Here is a 16811-nt window from a genome sequence, read left to right as displayed (position 1 = left end):
TGTTTGTTGGTGCCCCTCAATGACCACCTTCGCCACGGATTCCCTCACTACTGCCCTTTAACAGGGCCCCTCGAGTCTCCATAAAAACACTCTCTCTCACATGCATTTAGTTTGATTTACAGTGCCACTGAAACCAGTGTAGGGTGTCAGAGCACTTTACATCACACACATTACGCAGAGACAATCCATCATGTGTGTAAATCACTGTATAGGAAATTTTACATAAGACAAGGGACTACAAGGTGTAGGAGTCACATGACAACAATCCTAGTAGGCCGTATAGTTTAATAGTGATTGGTCTGGAGAAGAACAAACTCAGAATTTAAAACATAATACCATGGTTGGGGGTTCGCTTTAATAATCAGAATTGATTTATATTCAAATGAACCCTTTTTGCAACATTAGGATAATCAAAGACTGGGGGTAAAAACATAACGCTCTAATTTATACCTTGCGGTTTGCATGCAGCTCTTAGATGACCGTTAATAGCTCACTGTTCTCTGCTAGTATTTTAACTTATAAACTGCAAGTAACAAAAGGATCTCTCTGACAAAAGTAGTAACCAACAAACCTATTTACGTTGTGTGCACTTTGTGATTTGAATGTTACTGTCCTTTGCAGCAGACATATTAACCCTCTGTGCCACCTTACCACGAGTCAAAACTTCCACTTGACAAAACTGACCTCTCTCTAGAAGAACATTAATCACCGGTGTTAACCATGGCATTTTTATTGTTGCCGAAAATTGCTGGGGGCAAGGAAGGAGGCAGCAAGTGCATTTAAAACCATAATGTACTTGCAAACATGATGGCCCCACCCGAAGTCAGCGCCCGGTGCGATCGCACTGCCCTAGAGCCGCCCTGCTCAAAGGTCTTGTGACCTCAGTGACAGTCACTGTTGCTCTAGGGTCTGCTACTTCGTTGGCCTGCCCGCAAGACTGGAGGTGAACTTCAGTATGGATTGTGGTCGACAGGCCTTCAAGGTTAACCCACACTTGCCACCCCTAGGGACTACCTGCTGGTGCTAAGACACCTGGGCATCTAAAGTCTTGCGGGCCTTCTAAGGTCTAGCATGGCAATGTGCTCCCATCAGGAGAGTGATCTGGGGTACTGGTCATGGAGGCTGAACCTGGTTCCCCAGTTCCAAATTCTGCAGCTCTGACCATAGTACCACATCCTCCACCCCCCACCCAACAATGAACACCATACTGCCCCACTGAGAGAAACTCGCAATGCCTTCAACTACATCCCAATTGTGCCCTGATATAAACACCTTGAAGCAACTCGATTCAAATTACGCACTGGACAAGAGCAAGATGCTGTCTAAAAAAAACCTCTATAAAGTGGTGCTAATGTGTTTAGGTGTGAAGAAGAAAACCAATCTGGCCACTTTGCGACCACTTCATCTTGCTTTATTTATTTATTTTTCAGATTTTTACCCTTTTGTTTCTCTCCACCCAGAGGCTTCACTTTGGAATAGAAACATTTCAGAAAAAGATTACCTTTCCAGCAAAAGTGTTTTTCTTTTTTGGATCCATTTCACAGGGGAACAAATAAACGAGCAGAGGAAAGAGAGGGTGAGAACCGTAGCTTGAAGTCACGGTTTTCAGTAAGTGAGGAGGAGCGAGACAGAAAGAGAGGGAACAAGAGGCAGCTGACCGCGGCAAAGCAGGAGTGGACACTGCCCTTGGCTTCTCTGGGCATGAAGGAAAAGCCAGAGTCCTTCTCCTTCTCTGCTCACCCGCCCCCTCACGCCCAGCCTTATCTGTAGGCTATTTCAGCCGTCCGGGGACACATGTTTTAAACAAAGAAGTAAGGGTACGGAATTGATTGAATTTAAGAAGTACGGTCACGCCGTACCCTGCCGATCCCGCCCCTTCGACCACTGTGTATATCTGATATACATATGGGGGTGTGTGTGTGTGTGTGTGTGTGTGTATATATATATATATATATATATATATATATATATATATATTATATATTTATATATCCACACTGTTGCCCCAAGCTGTAAGGACGCACTCCACTGCTGTTCGTTTTCAAAACTTTATTTGGAAAACCGGCATTATTGCTGCTTGAACACTCTTCCCGGACGCGTTTCGGAGTTTCCTCTCCTTCTTCATGGGGGTCTCAGGTATGTCGCAAAGCTTTACCAAGCACTTCCTTTTAAGATTACAGCTCCTCCCAGGTGAGTCTAATAACACAGTGGCATGCTGGTCATTGTAGTGCTTGGTAATTAATTTTAACCTTCCAGTAGGTCCCGCTTCATACCAGTTCGATCAATTCATTGCACCGCCAGAGAAATTGATATGGTCCACACGGGAGTGAAATATGCAGTGTGTACAGCACACCTTCCAAACACTTCAGCTACTACACAATTTGGGATTCACAATAAACTACACCAAATTCCACTTGCAGCCCTCCTACATACATCAGTATCTAGGGGCCACAATATACACTTTCAAAGCTCTGGCATACCCCAATCCAGCCAGAATAGCCAGTATACAAACCCTCATCAAAAGGTTTCAACCTCAACACTCCATTCCAGCTCGAGTGTTTATGCAGCTAGCAGGAATGATGGCCTCTTGCATTTTTATTGTCCCTCACGCAAGACTCCAGATGCGCCCTTTACAAGAGTGCTTAGCACGTCGGTGGAACCAGGCTCAAGGTCAACTTACAGATCTATTGTTGGTGGACAGCCGCACACATCGCTCTCTGCAGTGGTGGAACACACAAAATCTATACCAAACATCAGACTCATCCCTCACCAGCCGGGGAGCACACCTTCTAAGCCACACAGTCCAGGGCAGATGGGTCATTCAACAAAAAGTGCTCCACATCAATCACCTAGAATTACTAGCAATATCCCTGGCGCTAAAATCATTCCAACCACATCTCCTCAACAAAACTGTCCTAGTCCGGACGGACAACATGACAGCAATTTATTACATACCAGGGCTCGACAAATCCACTCGCCCGCTCGCATTTGCGAGGGAGAATTGATGAGGACGAGCTATTTTTAGGTCCTACTCGCCCTTTCTGGCGAGTACGAAGAGAAACTAACTTTTGTCCTCTGTCTGTGAAAACGAAGCAAAAGTGATAACAAGATTTAAAGGCATTTTTATTGCTCACAAAGGGAATGAGCAATAAAGATGCCTTTAAATCTTGTTATCTTGTCACTTTTGCTCCATTTTCGGAGACGGAGGTCAAGTAGGTTGAAGTGAGGTCGAGGGGATTTTCCAAGGCACTAGACCTGCAGGACTAGTACCATTTTTCGGATTTTGCGAGCCCTGCATACAAAAACAAGGAGGAACGCACTTGTTGCAGCTTTCTCAACTAGTGCAACACATATGGCGATTGGCCACCCCCCAAAACATATATCTCCTAGCAGAACATCTTCCAGGAGTACACAATCAGATTGCAGACCTGCTCCGTCGTCCGACGCAACAAATTCACAAATGGGAACTTCATCCACAGGTTCTTGAACCATTTTTCCAAATGTGGGGCCATCCAGACATAGATCTGTTCGCCACACACGAAAACGCAAAATGCCCAACTTTTGCCGCCAGGTTTCCACACCCGTCGTCCAAGGGCAATGTGATATGGATGAACTAGTCAGGCAGATTTGCCTACGCTTTGCCGCCACTCCCACTCATTCCGCTAGTAATACGCAAGCTCAGGCAACAGTCTCTCAAAATGATCCTCGTTGCTCCCACAAGGGCACGGCAGCCGTGGTTCACCACACTTCTAGAACTCAGTGGTTCCTCACCAAAAACTGCGTCTCTCCCCGAAACTACTAACACAGAACCATGGAGACATAAGACAACCCCGATCCATATCAACTGAATCTCGTAATCTGGCTCCTGAAGTCCTAGAGTTCGGTTACCTTAACCTTCCACCGGACTGTATAACCTTCTTAAAGAAGCTAGATGCCCTACTACTAGAGCCTGTTACGCAGCAAAATGGAAAAGATTTGTTATTTACTGCAATAACAATAAAATTGACCCACTGAAGGCTTCAATCCAGGACATCATTTGCTACCTGCTGCATTTACAAACGTGCAATCTAACATATTCATCCATAAGATTACATCTAGCAGCTCTTGCCGCTTACTTACAGAACAGACAACACTTGTCCCTGTTTAGAGTACCTACAATTAAAGCTTTTATGGAAGGCCTTAAAAGAGTAATTCCTCCCAGAGTACCACCCTCTCCGGTGTGGAACTTAAATATTGTCCTTACTAGGCTCATGGGTCCGCCATTTGAACCTCTGCACACATGTGAATTGCAGTTCCTTACATGGAAAGTAACTTTCCTAGTGGCAATCACCTCTCTCGGGAGAGTAAGTGAGATCCAGGCTTTAACCATACAAGAACCATTCTTACAAATACATCGTAACAAGGTGGTTCTTAGAACAATCCCAAAATTCCTTCCCAAAGTAATCTCTGCTTTTCCTCTTAACCAATCAGTAGAGTTGCCAGTGTTTTTCCAAAACCCAGATTCCGTAGCAGAGAGAGCTCTTCACACACTGGAAGTAAAGCTCTTCTGACGTCATTACATTGACAGGGCTAAACTTTTTAGTAAGACAAACCAACGGTTTGTAGCTTTCTCACCACTTCATAAAAGAAACCCCATCTCCAAAGCTGGGATTGCTAGGTGGATAGTCAAATGCATTCAAATATGCTACCAAAAGGCTAAACGCACATTAACAATTCCCCCTAGAGTGCATTCAACACGCAAACTAGGGGCCTCCATGGCATTCTTAGGGAACGTTCCCTTAGATGACATCTGTAAGGCAGCAACATGGTCTATGCCACACACCTTCACCAAACACTATTTTGTAGATGTGCAGGCAAAACAACAGGCTGCTGTAGGCCAGGCTGTTCTTAAGACACTTTTTCAAACCACTGCAACAGATACAGGTGACCACCGCTAGGGGAGACCTTGCTATACAGTCTATGCAAAAGTGTACAATCTGCAGCTCATATGCCTTGAACGGAAAATGTTACTTACCAGTATGCATCTGTTCTTGGCATGCAGAGCTGCAAAGTTGCACACGCCCACCCGCCTCCCCAGGACCTGTATCTGTTCCAATATTATCTTAATTAGATACACTTACATGGACATCTGTGTTATTTCTTACTAACCATCATTTCCGTTTATGGCGGAAAAAAATCTGAAGATGGAGTCGATGCCCATGTGCACTATCGTCCAATGACGGAGTCAACTATCTCGTTACTACAAAAGACTTCTTTCAAGACAACTTGGTGCAAGCATCCGAGCCCAACACTAGATGGCGATCTATGCAAAAGTGTACAACTCTGCAGCTCTACATGCCAACAGATGCATACTGGTAAGTAGCATTTTCCTTCTGTAGACAATTTTGCCTATAACTGCCTGTTTCTCGAATTTTAACTATGTATTGTGGTTTAGCTCTTTTCCTGCAGGTCTTCTTGGCATTGAAATCAGACAAATCTGCAGCAGTAATGACTATGTAACTTAAGAAGTATTTACAAATTATCGACTTACTTACTGAATCATTTTTGTTTTTTTTGTATTCAGTCAAGGAAAAAGTTAAAGAGCGAGACAAAGACAAGAGCAAAGAAAAAAGGAAACATAAATTAATGGATGAAATTAAGAAAGAAAATGGCGAGGTTCGATTATTGCAGAAAGGTAGGATTCTGGAAGTACTGATTTAGAACACCGTATATTTCAATATTACACAAGCTATTTATCTTTGCCTTCTTTAGGTAATCAATTGCTGATGATTTCCTTGTGTGATGTTACTCAAAGGCCAACTTGAAGCAAGTCAGTACCTTGAGAAAATTGTTGTTCATTTGAACAACTATCCTTTTTAGGTCTCTCCTGACCCAGCGCATGCGCTGGTCTGGCGAGACTTTGTGAGGGCTCAAAAAATGCTACCATGGCCAGCCTAGAGCTACAGTGCAGGTGCGCGGGCATGCGCTTAGGAGCCATAGGCACCATATGGCAAAACTCATCATGCTCATTAAGCGCCCGCGATCACGTTCACTCGCGATCACTTTCGCGGCGCCCCTTTGATGTTCTCGTTCAAAGAACATCAAAGAACATGTTGTGTTAATGCTTTGCTGCACCAAACACACACACACAACCGCAACCACACACACACAACCACACACATAACCACACAACCACACACACAAACACAACCACACCCCCCCACACACAACCACACTCACACACACAACCACACACACACAACCACACACACACAACCACACACACCCACGACCACACGCACAACCACACACATCCACATAACCACACACAACTATATACCTGCACCCACAACCGCACACACACACACACACACACACACCCAACCACACTCGCACACAACCACACACAACCAACCACACCAAGAATTGACATAGCCAATAGGTCTCGCCTTTGGGACCTTATAAGTGTTAGCCATGCAACAGTTGATGTGGTTGTACCAATATTGTGCTGCATAACTAAATACTTAGAAGGTCCCGAAAGCGAGACCTATTGGCTATGCCAATGCTTGTTATTCCATAATGTTACCCTTAAGTAGGAAAATGTGTAATCTAGAAAATGTGTTCTGGTACACGTTGCCTTACTTTGGTCCCTTATCAAACAAACACAGTGCAGATATTCCCTAATTGCACTTTTAACATTAATGTTTTATAATTGGGTTTTCCTGTTTTCAGGTTCTATTTTTGGTAAATACTAGTGGGGGTTTTTCAGTGTTTTTAAGTGATTTCAATAAGTTTCAAAAACAGTGATAATCAGTGGTTACACATTTAAGCGCCATTAAAAACTATAGATAGTGTTTTTCTGGTGTTTATGGAACGTTTTGCATGGTATATAGACAGTGTAAGTTTAGTGTATATGAGGTCCAAATAGTTTTTTCCAAATTAAACTTATTGTAGTACACCATACAATACTTCTTCAGTGAGTCTTTGGTCATGTGCGCTCACTCTTTCCTTCCCATGTAAACTTTTGTGATAAGACCCTCTCAACATTGGCACTTGAGATGGGCAACGCCAAAACAGGCAGTACTCATTTTGTTAACTCCGGCCATTGACACAACTTTCCATGCCAATACTGATTCACTTGAAGATTGCGTTTCTCGGGGCAGGTTCTGCAACATTTGCGCTGATCTGGACGCTTATGCCCTCAGAGTTATTGAAGCGGTCAAAGATGAAACAGAAACAGAGGAACAGAGGAAATTCCCCTTTACGGAAGGGATCTAGAACAGAGTACCACCGTAAGGTTTCATTGACTTCAAATGCCATTGGTGGTGAAGGGACCTTTCTCATACATGGCAAAATAAAAGTTCCTGAATTGCTCTTCACCATTGCTTTGCTTACCATGTGGCAAGCACTCTAACATGGAACATGTTGAAGTGCCAAAGTCACTAAAGGTGTCCACCGGCCCACTCTCAAGGAGATGTTTCACATCTACACCAATTATGCTGAACACTTGGCAGACAAGGGTGTTTTCAGACTCTAGTTTTTTTTTTATTATGTCTACTACAGCAGTTGTTTTCCTGTAAAAATCTAAGAATGCAGTAGTGTGTACTTTTTTTTCAAATCACTATCATATGTGACCAAAGATCCTCACATTTCTTGTCTTTGGCTTCATCACTCAGCAGAAATTCTGTAAACGGTTGCCACATGGATAAGATAGCATTCATAGCCCCTTGGACTGAAAACCATCAGCTAAGGGACACAGTTGAGATGACCCTTTCTTTGATGCCACACAAAGCACAAAATGATAAATATTTGCGTTTTAGTTCCTGCGCATAAGAAAATAGTGCACCAGAATGGAATGAAACGTCAATAGCATTCCTCATTAACTCTGAAGATTTTGTAAATATGCTTTCAGCATACCATCTAACAAGTGGCAAGGATCTCTTACAGAGAAGCACATCAGCCCAGGTATCAATTTTGACAGGTCATCACACAAGCTTTTCATATTTGTAGCTGAATCACTGCAAATACAAACAGTATCACTCCAATCTTTGTTGAACTTGGAAAGAACCTTTTTTGCAGATCATTCCAAGTGACACTGTGTTCCATGTTTTCCAGAAGTCTGATGTAATGTTTTAACCACTATCCCAGATGCTTGGTGATAGCGCTCTTTTCACATATACTTGTCACTATACCGTGCATTGAATTCTTTAAAGCCTGAGGTGTTGGCAATTCGCCTACTATCAATACTTACTCACTAGAAACTGGGGGCTAATGTTTTAAGGTTTTTACCCATTCTCTGTGGGAAAATGTGATGACACATATTAGTAAAGATTCTTATAAATCCAGCCATTTTACCTATCAGTGAAGCAATCAAACGCAGCTAAAATATCAAATATGATTTTGATATTTCCAGATTCCCTACAGTTTATAAAATAATTAAACAAGACCTAAAACATGCTTCTAAACCCCACAGCTTTAGACCAAAGACCACAAAACTGAAAAAAACTAAAGGAAGAAGAAATAATATTTTAGTGGCATCCCTAAACAACAACACGCAAGCACAATAATGTTAACCCAGACTTTCTTACTGTATAAAGAAGTTACATTGTATTGGCCCCTTCAGAAAGAAAAAAATGACTTTCACTCTTTTTTTCCTTTCTTTGAATGGCATTTAGTTTGTGGTTGTGCAGGTGTGTATTTTCAGTGTTTATATATTTTCACTGGTGAGGGCTATTTCTCTTTCAGTGGGGTTTTATTAGTAATTATAGGTTAAAACCGGACAGCCTATTTAAAATCTACTATTTTAGCTGTTTGGGAAGGGCCGGGTTCCAGAATAACTAGACCACAAGGGTGTAAAGATCTACCCCAAATGTAGGATTTTGTTCAGGCCTTGTCTCACTTTGCTTACCTTGGCTATGGAGGTGCCCTGGGATTAGTTTCTCCAGAGACTACATCTTATCATATATCCCATGTACCCGAAAGCTGCCGCAGACAACTCATTAGCAGTGCGTTCTTATTCATTCATCATAAATCTATGTGGAAAATCTCTAATGTTGTGTGTGATACATTTGTCACCTACACAACAGTCATTTCTAGTTGTGATTTAATTTCCTGATTGTAAAAGTCTGTATACTTTGAAGAAATTCTGTGAATGTTGTGATAATCTGTTGTGCACAGAAACATTGTACAGTTCTCATTAAAATTAAAGAAATGTAGATTTTATAGTTTAAAGTTTTTGCCATATTTCTTTGAAGTTAATGAATTCTGCATTTTGTCTTTTTTAAGGGTAGAAGATCAGATCAGTTCTACAAACATTGTTATGTAGATGTTAAGAATTAACGTCATATTGTTTAATATACATTTTTAGTGTTTGTTTTGGAAAAGTGCTATTGTGGGGTGAAATTAGAAATACATTTTCAAATTTCAGTGTTGTAAATTACATGCAAATGCATTTATGGCGACCTTTGAAAATAAACCTGTGTGCTCCAGCTAAGGCATCAGTTAAATTTACTTTTGATCTACTGTCCAGGATCCTTTTTGTAGGCTTAGTTACATTTGTTTGTTTTGCTTAATTTGTTTGCGCGGAACATTGAAAAAATCATTTTGTATCAAAAAACATAATGCAAAATCTAGCACATTAACAAAAAGTTGAGAAATTGGAAAGAAATCATACTAGCAAATCCTACATTTGACTCCTATGATAAGATGCAAGATTTCTTTTCCTCATTTCTTAAATACTTTTAATGAATTTGTAGGATTTTCTCAATGTTTATCAACTTGCACTATATATTGTAAAGCGAATAATCTAATCAATCACTCTCGCTAAAATTGCAGCACATCTGAGTGGACAGCATCTGGAATAACTTCACCCACTGCCTCCATTCATCTCCTCCATAAGTGCGGTTCAAGGGGAAATATATAGCGTGCCCAAACACTCCTTTCGACATGTCAGCTAGCACCTGAACGAGGTGCACAGCCGAAAGCCGTAGTTCTAGTTGCCTTCAAATAAAGAATAGGATTTTGGCATGCATGTGTGTGTGTATATTACAGTGACTGCCTATAACTTGACTTCAGATTACACAAAATTGCCAATTCATTAATTTGTGATCTAAGGTTTGGCATGCTAATTTGGGTACAGGAGGAGTAATTTTCGTGTGCAGGGGAGGATAAAAGTTAAAGGGGGCTTGGAGGGAGGGGTGAAATATAAACGTTTTTCTGGATTTTAGCTCACTGAGGAAATTTTGCTCTTACATACAGCCAAAACCAATGAATGAATTTACAGCAAACTTGACATGAATGTATAACTGTACGGGGGGCGTGGCCAGCTGGGCAACATGGCGAACGCGACTTGCTAGTGCTCTGTCCTCCGATCCCCTATAATCCGTAATATTTCACCTGGAGGTGCCGTCTGCAACACCGCTGCCCGAGGATAATTGCCGGTGGGCGGGCGGCATCTGCGAAGAGCTGCGCTGGGCGTTTTCGCTGGCTGGAAGTGCAGTATCACGAAAGAAAAGCGCGCGGCCCTGCTGTCGATCAGGCTACGCGCGGACATTTTGTGGCAGGAAATGGCGGCCAGCTACGAAGCCGCCTTGCACTGAATACGGAGTCCCCGTCGTCGATGTGACTAGGCAGTGGAAATGCCTCCATGAAACTAAACTGTTGGTGCCCTGCTGTACAGTTCCCCTGCGACTACTGCGGCAAGAGAAGAGGTACGGTTGCGGCTGGGGGCGCCCACGAGGGGCAATGGAGGCAGGGCAGCGCGGACAGGTCCCTTTGTAGGCGCTGCCCGCCACGAAAGCTAATAGGAGCTGCGGGCGCGCCACCCGGGACTTCAGAAGCTGCAGACTGTGCAGGGCCAGCGGCTGTGTGGAGTGGACATTCAACAGTGTAGCAGCGCCAAGGTGGGAAGAAAGCCTACGCAACGGGCTGCAGCACGGCCTGAGACAGTACGGGGAACTTTATGGCTCAGGCCGCCACTAGGGGCATAGACATAGTGGACGCCCCCCGAGTTGAAATTTGTTGCCTTGCTGCGGTGTCCATCGCACTTGTCGCTGGTGGGCCGAGACGGGTGAGGCAGTAATGGCGAGCGCCTGACCGTGCCGGGGGCTGCAGACAGAGGAAAGGCCCCGGTATTGTGGACACTGTGTTATGCCCTTGTGCGCGCCACTGCAGGCGCTGTGGATACCTTCTCTGTGAACCCCTGATACAGTATCTGGGGGGCAGTGCGGTGTGAGAAGACCGGACAGCGCCGCCGCGGCCATAGAAAGCGGAGTTCCGGAACCGCTAGAGGCCCCCACAGGGCGGAGAGGAACACGACTGGCAATCCTACGCAGTCCTCTATGGCAGCTCTGACCCGGTAAGCTGCAGGATCTGTGGATTGCCCCGAAGTTCGGCATCTGAGGAGCGTAGGGTGACCTTGCTGGGAGGCGTCACAGCGTGCAGTTGCGCGACGGAAGGTGCGGTCGCCCCTGGTGGGAACATCGGAGAAGCTGCTGACTTTCAGGCAGTGTGACAGAGCGGCAAGAGCACTGGTTGAGCCTCCTGCGGCCTGGACGGTGAGACTGGGAGTCCCCGGAGACGGGCGGCTAGGTCGGATTGGTGAGAAAGCTGGTGGGGAAGTGCGGGCGGTGCTCCTGATAAGCCTGTGGGATGCTTGGCTGGAGCTGTCGGGAACCTGTGCAGTCTGTGGGCCCGCACTGGGGTTTTGGGAATCACACAACCGGCGCATAATCTAAGGAGCATAAGCAAGTGCTATTGCTTGATCGAGACTGTTGCAGTGCCTCTCTCTTCCATCTCTAAGGCGCTACCGTTGTCTCACGCGCTAGAGACCTGATGTTGGCTCAGCTACCCTGATCTGCAGCGCCCACGCCATCGGGTCGGAGCAAGTCACTACTTCTGGTGGGCGAGATACATCCTTCTCCTGGTGAACTGAGCTGAAACAGGTGATACCCAGGCCCCAAGGATTGGTGGTTCAGATACAGCACACGAGAGGAGCGGAGTGTAATAGGCGAATGCCCACAGCGCAGCAACCGGTGATGGGCCGGATCCGGGCCAAGGCACAACAAGGTCGTTTGCGGACCGCCGGCCCTGACCCAGCACAGGGAATCATGGGAGAGATGCCAGAGCCAGCGACCACATCCCTGGAGGCCAAAATGGACTCAGTTCTCGCAGCGGTGGAGCGGATAGGTGCAGCATTGGATCACACTAGGACCTCCCTGGAACCCAGAATTGACAGTTACCTCGGACTTCACCTTGCTCCATGCAGATCACCGGAAACTGGCTGATAGTCACTACACACGACAAAACCCTGAAGGAGCTTCAGCCCGTGGCGACAAGTCATGCAGCCGCATTGCAGGATCTGATAGATCGTGTCAACACACTGGAAAGACCGGGCAGATGATGCGGAAGGACGCTCACGCCGTATTAATATCCGCGTGGTGGGCCTGGAGGAAGGTAGGCACCCGGAACAATTCACGGAACGATGGCTGCGAGATCTGCTACCTCCGGGAACCTTGGCCACACAGTTTGTGGTGCAACGGGCTCACCGTATCCCGGCACAGAGGCCGCAGCCGGGTGTCAGACCGCGTCCATTCATATTTAAGCTACTAAATTACAGGGATAGAGACGCGGTGCTCCGTGAGACGCGGAAAATGGACTTTCTTCAGGTGAGCGGCACTCCAGTTATGTTTTCCCCCGACTACACTGCTCGCGTACAGAGGCGTCGGAGCAACTACATGGCTGTTAAAAGACCACTCCGGGCCCTGGAGCTCCCTTACTCGCTGCTGTTCCCTGCCCGGCTACGAGTGGTCACAAAAGCCGGGGTCCGTGTTATTTGATTCTCCTGAGGAGGCATGGGACTGGCTAGAGGAGTCGGGATTGTGGACGGGCGTGCGGCCCTCTGATCCGGGCTTCGACAATATGTCCAATGGGAGACCGAGGAGGCGGCGGGGGAGGGGGTCAGCTGAAGGCAGTCAGCCCGGAGGCCTCGGCTCCCACCCTAGACAATATGAGGAGGGAACGGCGAGACGTGTTGGAGGCAGTTGCGACCCTTGGATCCTCGCAGCTCCGTGAGCGGTCCGATAGTAACGGACAAGCTATGTTGGTGACCAGTGGCTCTTAGTCACCGTCCACAGCAAGTTCGGAAGAGCTTAGTCTGCCGGTGGTCACCCCGCAAACTGCGGACAATATTATAGGATGAAGCGACTGAATGATGTACTTTAATGTGAGCTGCCCATACAAGTAGAATGCTATTACCTGTACTGAATAATAGGATTGGCTGTCACGTTGGAGGGTGGTGACTCATTGGGGTTACATGTCGCATATCTCACACATTGTGTCGATCTCTGGGTGGGAAGCAGGCTGCTGGGGGAATGCATGGCTTCGCCAGAGGTTACATACATAGCTGCCTGGATTGACAGACCCGCGAGCTGCTGACCCTCGCGGGACGGTTCGGTAGTTTCACTAGTTGGCACACTAAACCCATTTGTAGGGGTAATAGATAGGGGTGCCCCCTTTCACCCCTATTATTCGCACTTTATATGGAACCCCTGGCACTACGGGTTCGGCATCATTCCCTCATATCCGGGATTAAGTTTGGTGGAGACATGCACACTATAAGCCTGTACGCGGATGACATCCTACTATCCCTCTCGAATCCGATCTCCGTGTTACGATCCCTTTTCATTGATCTGCACAGCTTTGCGCAGGCCTCGGGATTTAAAATCAACATGGACAAATCAGTGGCACTTAATATCTCTCTCTCCCTGCACACCTTAACTCACCTCCAAGAAGAGCACCCCATACAATGGTCGACCTCCTCGGTCCCATACTTGGGCATCCAACTGGCTCCCTCTTTACAGGCTACAGTTGAAATTAATTATGCAACACTTCGCTCACATATATGCAAAGAGTTAGGCCAGTGGAAACAACACACTCTCTCTTGGCTTGGTTGAATTGCGGCCACTAAAATGACTATCCTCCCCCAGATCTTGTATTTATTTCAGACCTTGCCTCTCCGCCCTCCCTCAGGCTGGATCCAACAGACCCAATCTGACCTTGCACAATTTATTTGGCAGGGCCGTAAGCCTTGGTTAATGCACGCGATAGCAATCCTCCCGCCGGAGAGGGGGGGGGTGGGGGCTCGGGGTGCCGGATCTCCAACTATATTTCTACGCCTTGCAACTAAGATACTTAGTAGAATGGCACCGTCTCAAATCGGAGAAACACTGGCTGTTTTAAGATCAGGCTGTAGCGGCCATGGCTCTTCAAGCCATCCCTTTCCTTCGTAAATCACACAGACCTCCTAATCTCTATGCATCATTCATCACGGGCACAACTATGGAGGCCTGGGACCGCACTAACACTGCCCATAACTTGACCACCTTTCCCTCACCCCTTACCCCATTTTTTGATAACCCGGAATTCCAACCAGGCATGAGTGTGTCTGCCTTTCCTGCTTGGCGCCTCACCGCATGCCGATCCCTGGGCCACCTCTTCGATTTAGAAGGGATTATCCCATTCCCACAAATTAAAGTGGACCATGGCCTCACCGAATCGGAGCGCCTGCCTTACTTACAGCTTCGTCATTGGGCACTCCACCCACAGGTTAAACCCAAGTCCCACCGCTTCCTGACCCCCTACGAAAAATGGCTTATCACCCGCACATCCGATAAACAAATAATCTCTGACCTTTATAAAATGTTATTGGCAACAAATACACACGCATACGCCAGCCGAGCACGGTGGGAACGGGACTTAGGCAGGACACTTAGCCACAAGGAATGGGAGGGTATATGCCATAGGGCCCAACACTCAGCATCCCACATGGGACTCACTGAGACGCTGACTAAACTAGCCACGTATTGGTATTACACACCAGAACGCCTGCACTGTTTTGACCCACGACAAAGTGCTGACTGCTGGAGGAGCTGTGGGAGGGTGAGCACCTTGGTACATCTTCTGTGGGAATGCGACTGTATCCAACCATACTGGTCACAGGTGCTGGATGAAGTCGACACTGATTTCGAGACACAGCTCCCGAGATTCCCCGTGTTTATCCTACTGGACTACCCAACCCCTTAACCTATCCGCTTAAATCCCGGAGAGGCCGACTGATTGCCATTGCACTGGGCGCAGCCACACAGAACATCCTGGCGCACTCCCCAAGCCCCCACATTTTCGGGCTGGCTACAGCAGCTTTGGCAGGTATTGGGTATGGAGAAATAAACCTCACACTAGCGGGGAAGGGGTCTGATTTTCAAGAACTTTGGCAGCCTTTTTTGACCCTTCACATTGGATTTTCGCAAACTGACGTGTCCCAGATACCTCCGGCTCCTCCGTCTTTCCGACACACAATCCCCCCACATCCTGATGCCTCGCAACAATATACACGGCCACGTTGACCCCCGTATCATTTTCTTTTTGTTGGTGGACGAGGGTGGGTGGGGGGTGGGGAGTAGGAAATGTTGGATTAGTGTCATTTGTTTTTTTTCCCCACTTCCTCTTTCCCTCTTTCTTCTTTTGTATACAGTTGACCCGCTCCGAGCGTCTTACCTCAGTAATGCCATTATTTAGGACACTTGTTGTCTGTCGCATTGATCATATGGAGCTGGGGGACATGTTTGTTATTGTTTGAAAACTTAATAAAAGATTTAAACCATAATAGCTCTGGCACCGTTTGAGGTGTTCACACGAAAGTTGGCAGGGTCTTAGCCTGTTTAGCTCTCTTAATATTTTTACGTTTGTGCATATCCATCGGGCCAAATTGAAAAGGAGAGGCAAAAAGTGTTCATTTGGTAATCCATTTAGCATTGTGTAAAGACCCAGGACAAAATTTGGCAGAAGCTTGAAAGGATTGATTTTCTATTGTCATGTACAATTTGTACCAATCCATCAAGGGGGTTGGGGGGGTTAAGTTTAAAGGATCAGCAATAATGTATTTATTTGTTTATAACTTTATCCCTGTTAATGAATATGCATCAAATATGGCAGTCATTAAGGAACACCCAGTGCAGATGTTTCAGGTTCAGGTCACATGCGCGGTCTGCCATGATGTTGTCTAGTTAGCTCTTTTTTTGTTTCTGTGTGGTCAGCAAATTGTTTTAAGCATGACAGTCAGCATGTTATGGTGTGTTGTGCGGGTTTTCTTATCACACACAGCCCTTAGGGTTGGTAGTAGGGCCTGGCTGGGGGCCATGCTCTATGCCCTACACTCCACCTGCTATGGATGGCCTACACCCTCTCTACGTAGTTGTTGTCCGCAAACAACATCTTTTGTTTTTAATGGGAAAACTGAGTTCTGGTTTTTGATCAAACTTGGCAAACAACTGAAATTCACTATTTGTGGTTATCTAAGCACACAACACATGCCATAACTTGTGCCTAGTGCCAATGCCAAAAGCAACAATTTTTAAACAGTCCAGAGGCAAAAACGAGAACATGACTGGTGGTGCAAATTATGGTGGGTGTTGTGTGCTTTGGTAACTATAACTCAGTGGTTCCCAAACTTTTTTGACCCGTGGCTCCCTTGACCTAATTGGCGGTTGGCCGTGGCTCCCCACCATTTTTTTACCGGTGGGCGGGGTCTTGTAAGCCCGACCTCTGGAGTACTTCCTGTTGTCTCCCTTAAGTTAATTGGGATGCAATGAAGGTATTATAATCATATTTGTAACAAAATAAAAAGATAACAGTTGTTTAATAAAAACGTGTTAAGTGAGAAACAATACAAGATTAATAGCAAAATATGTTTCCATGCAACTTTTTTTAACCACAAGGCAGCAGATGCAACAGAGAGCACACACATGCTGCAGTGATGCAAACTGTGTGCCTGGTCC

The 16811-nt window shown here is 46.0% G+C and overlaps 1 protein-coding gene across 3 annotated transcripts in view; it reads left to right on the top strand.

The window, feature by feature from the left end:
* RSBN1L (round spermatid basic protein 1 like) overlaps positions 1 to 16811 on the top strand; it is a 395874-nt gene that overhangs the window by 95272 nt on the left and 283791 nt on the right. For 2 of the 3 annotated variants that reach the window (XM_085654004.1, XM_085654003.1), the window contains exon 2: positions 5564 to 5674. The exons of the other annotated variant lie outside the window; for it this stretch is intronic. In XM_085654004.1, the coding sequence (XP_085510130.1) occupies positions 5564 to 5674 (111 nt within the window). The remainder of the gene's footprint in view (positions 1 to 5563; positions 5675 to 16811) is intronic. 3 annotated transcript variants of the gene reach the window in all.

Source organism: Triturus cristatus, chromosome 4_1 (assembly GCF_964204655.1).
Source record: "Triturus cristatus chromosome 4_1, aTriCri1.1, whole genome shotgun sequence".
Lineage (NCBI taxonomy): Eukaryota > Metazoa > Chordata > Amphibia > Caudata > Salamandridae > Triturus > Triturus cristatus.
Note: the sequence above shows the minus strand (reverse complement) of the source record. Positions and strands in the feature narration are given on the sequence as shown.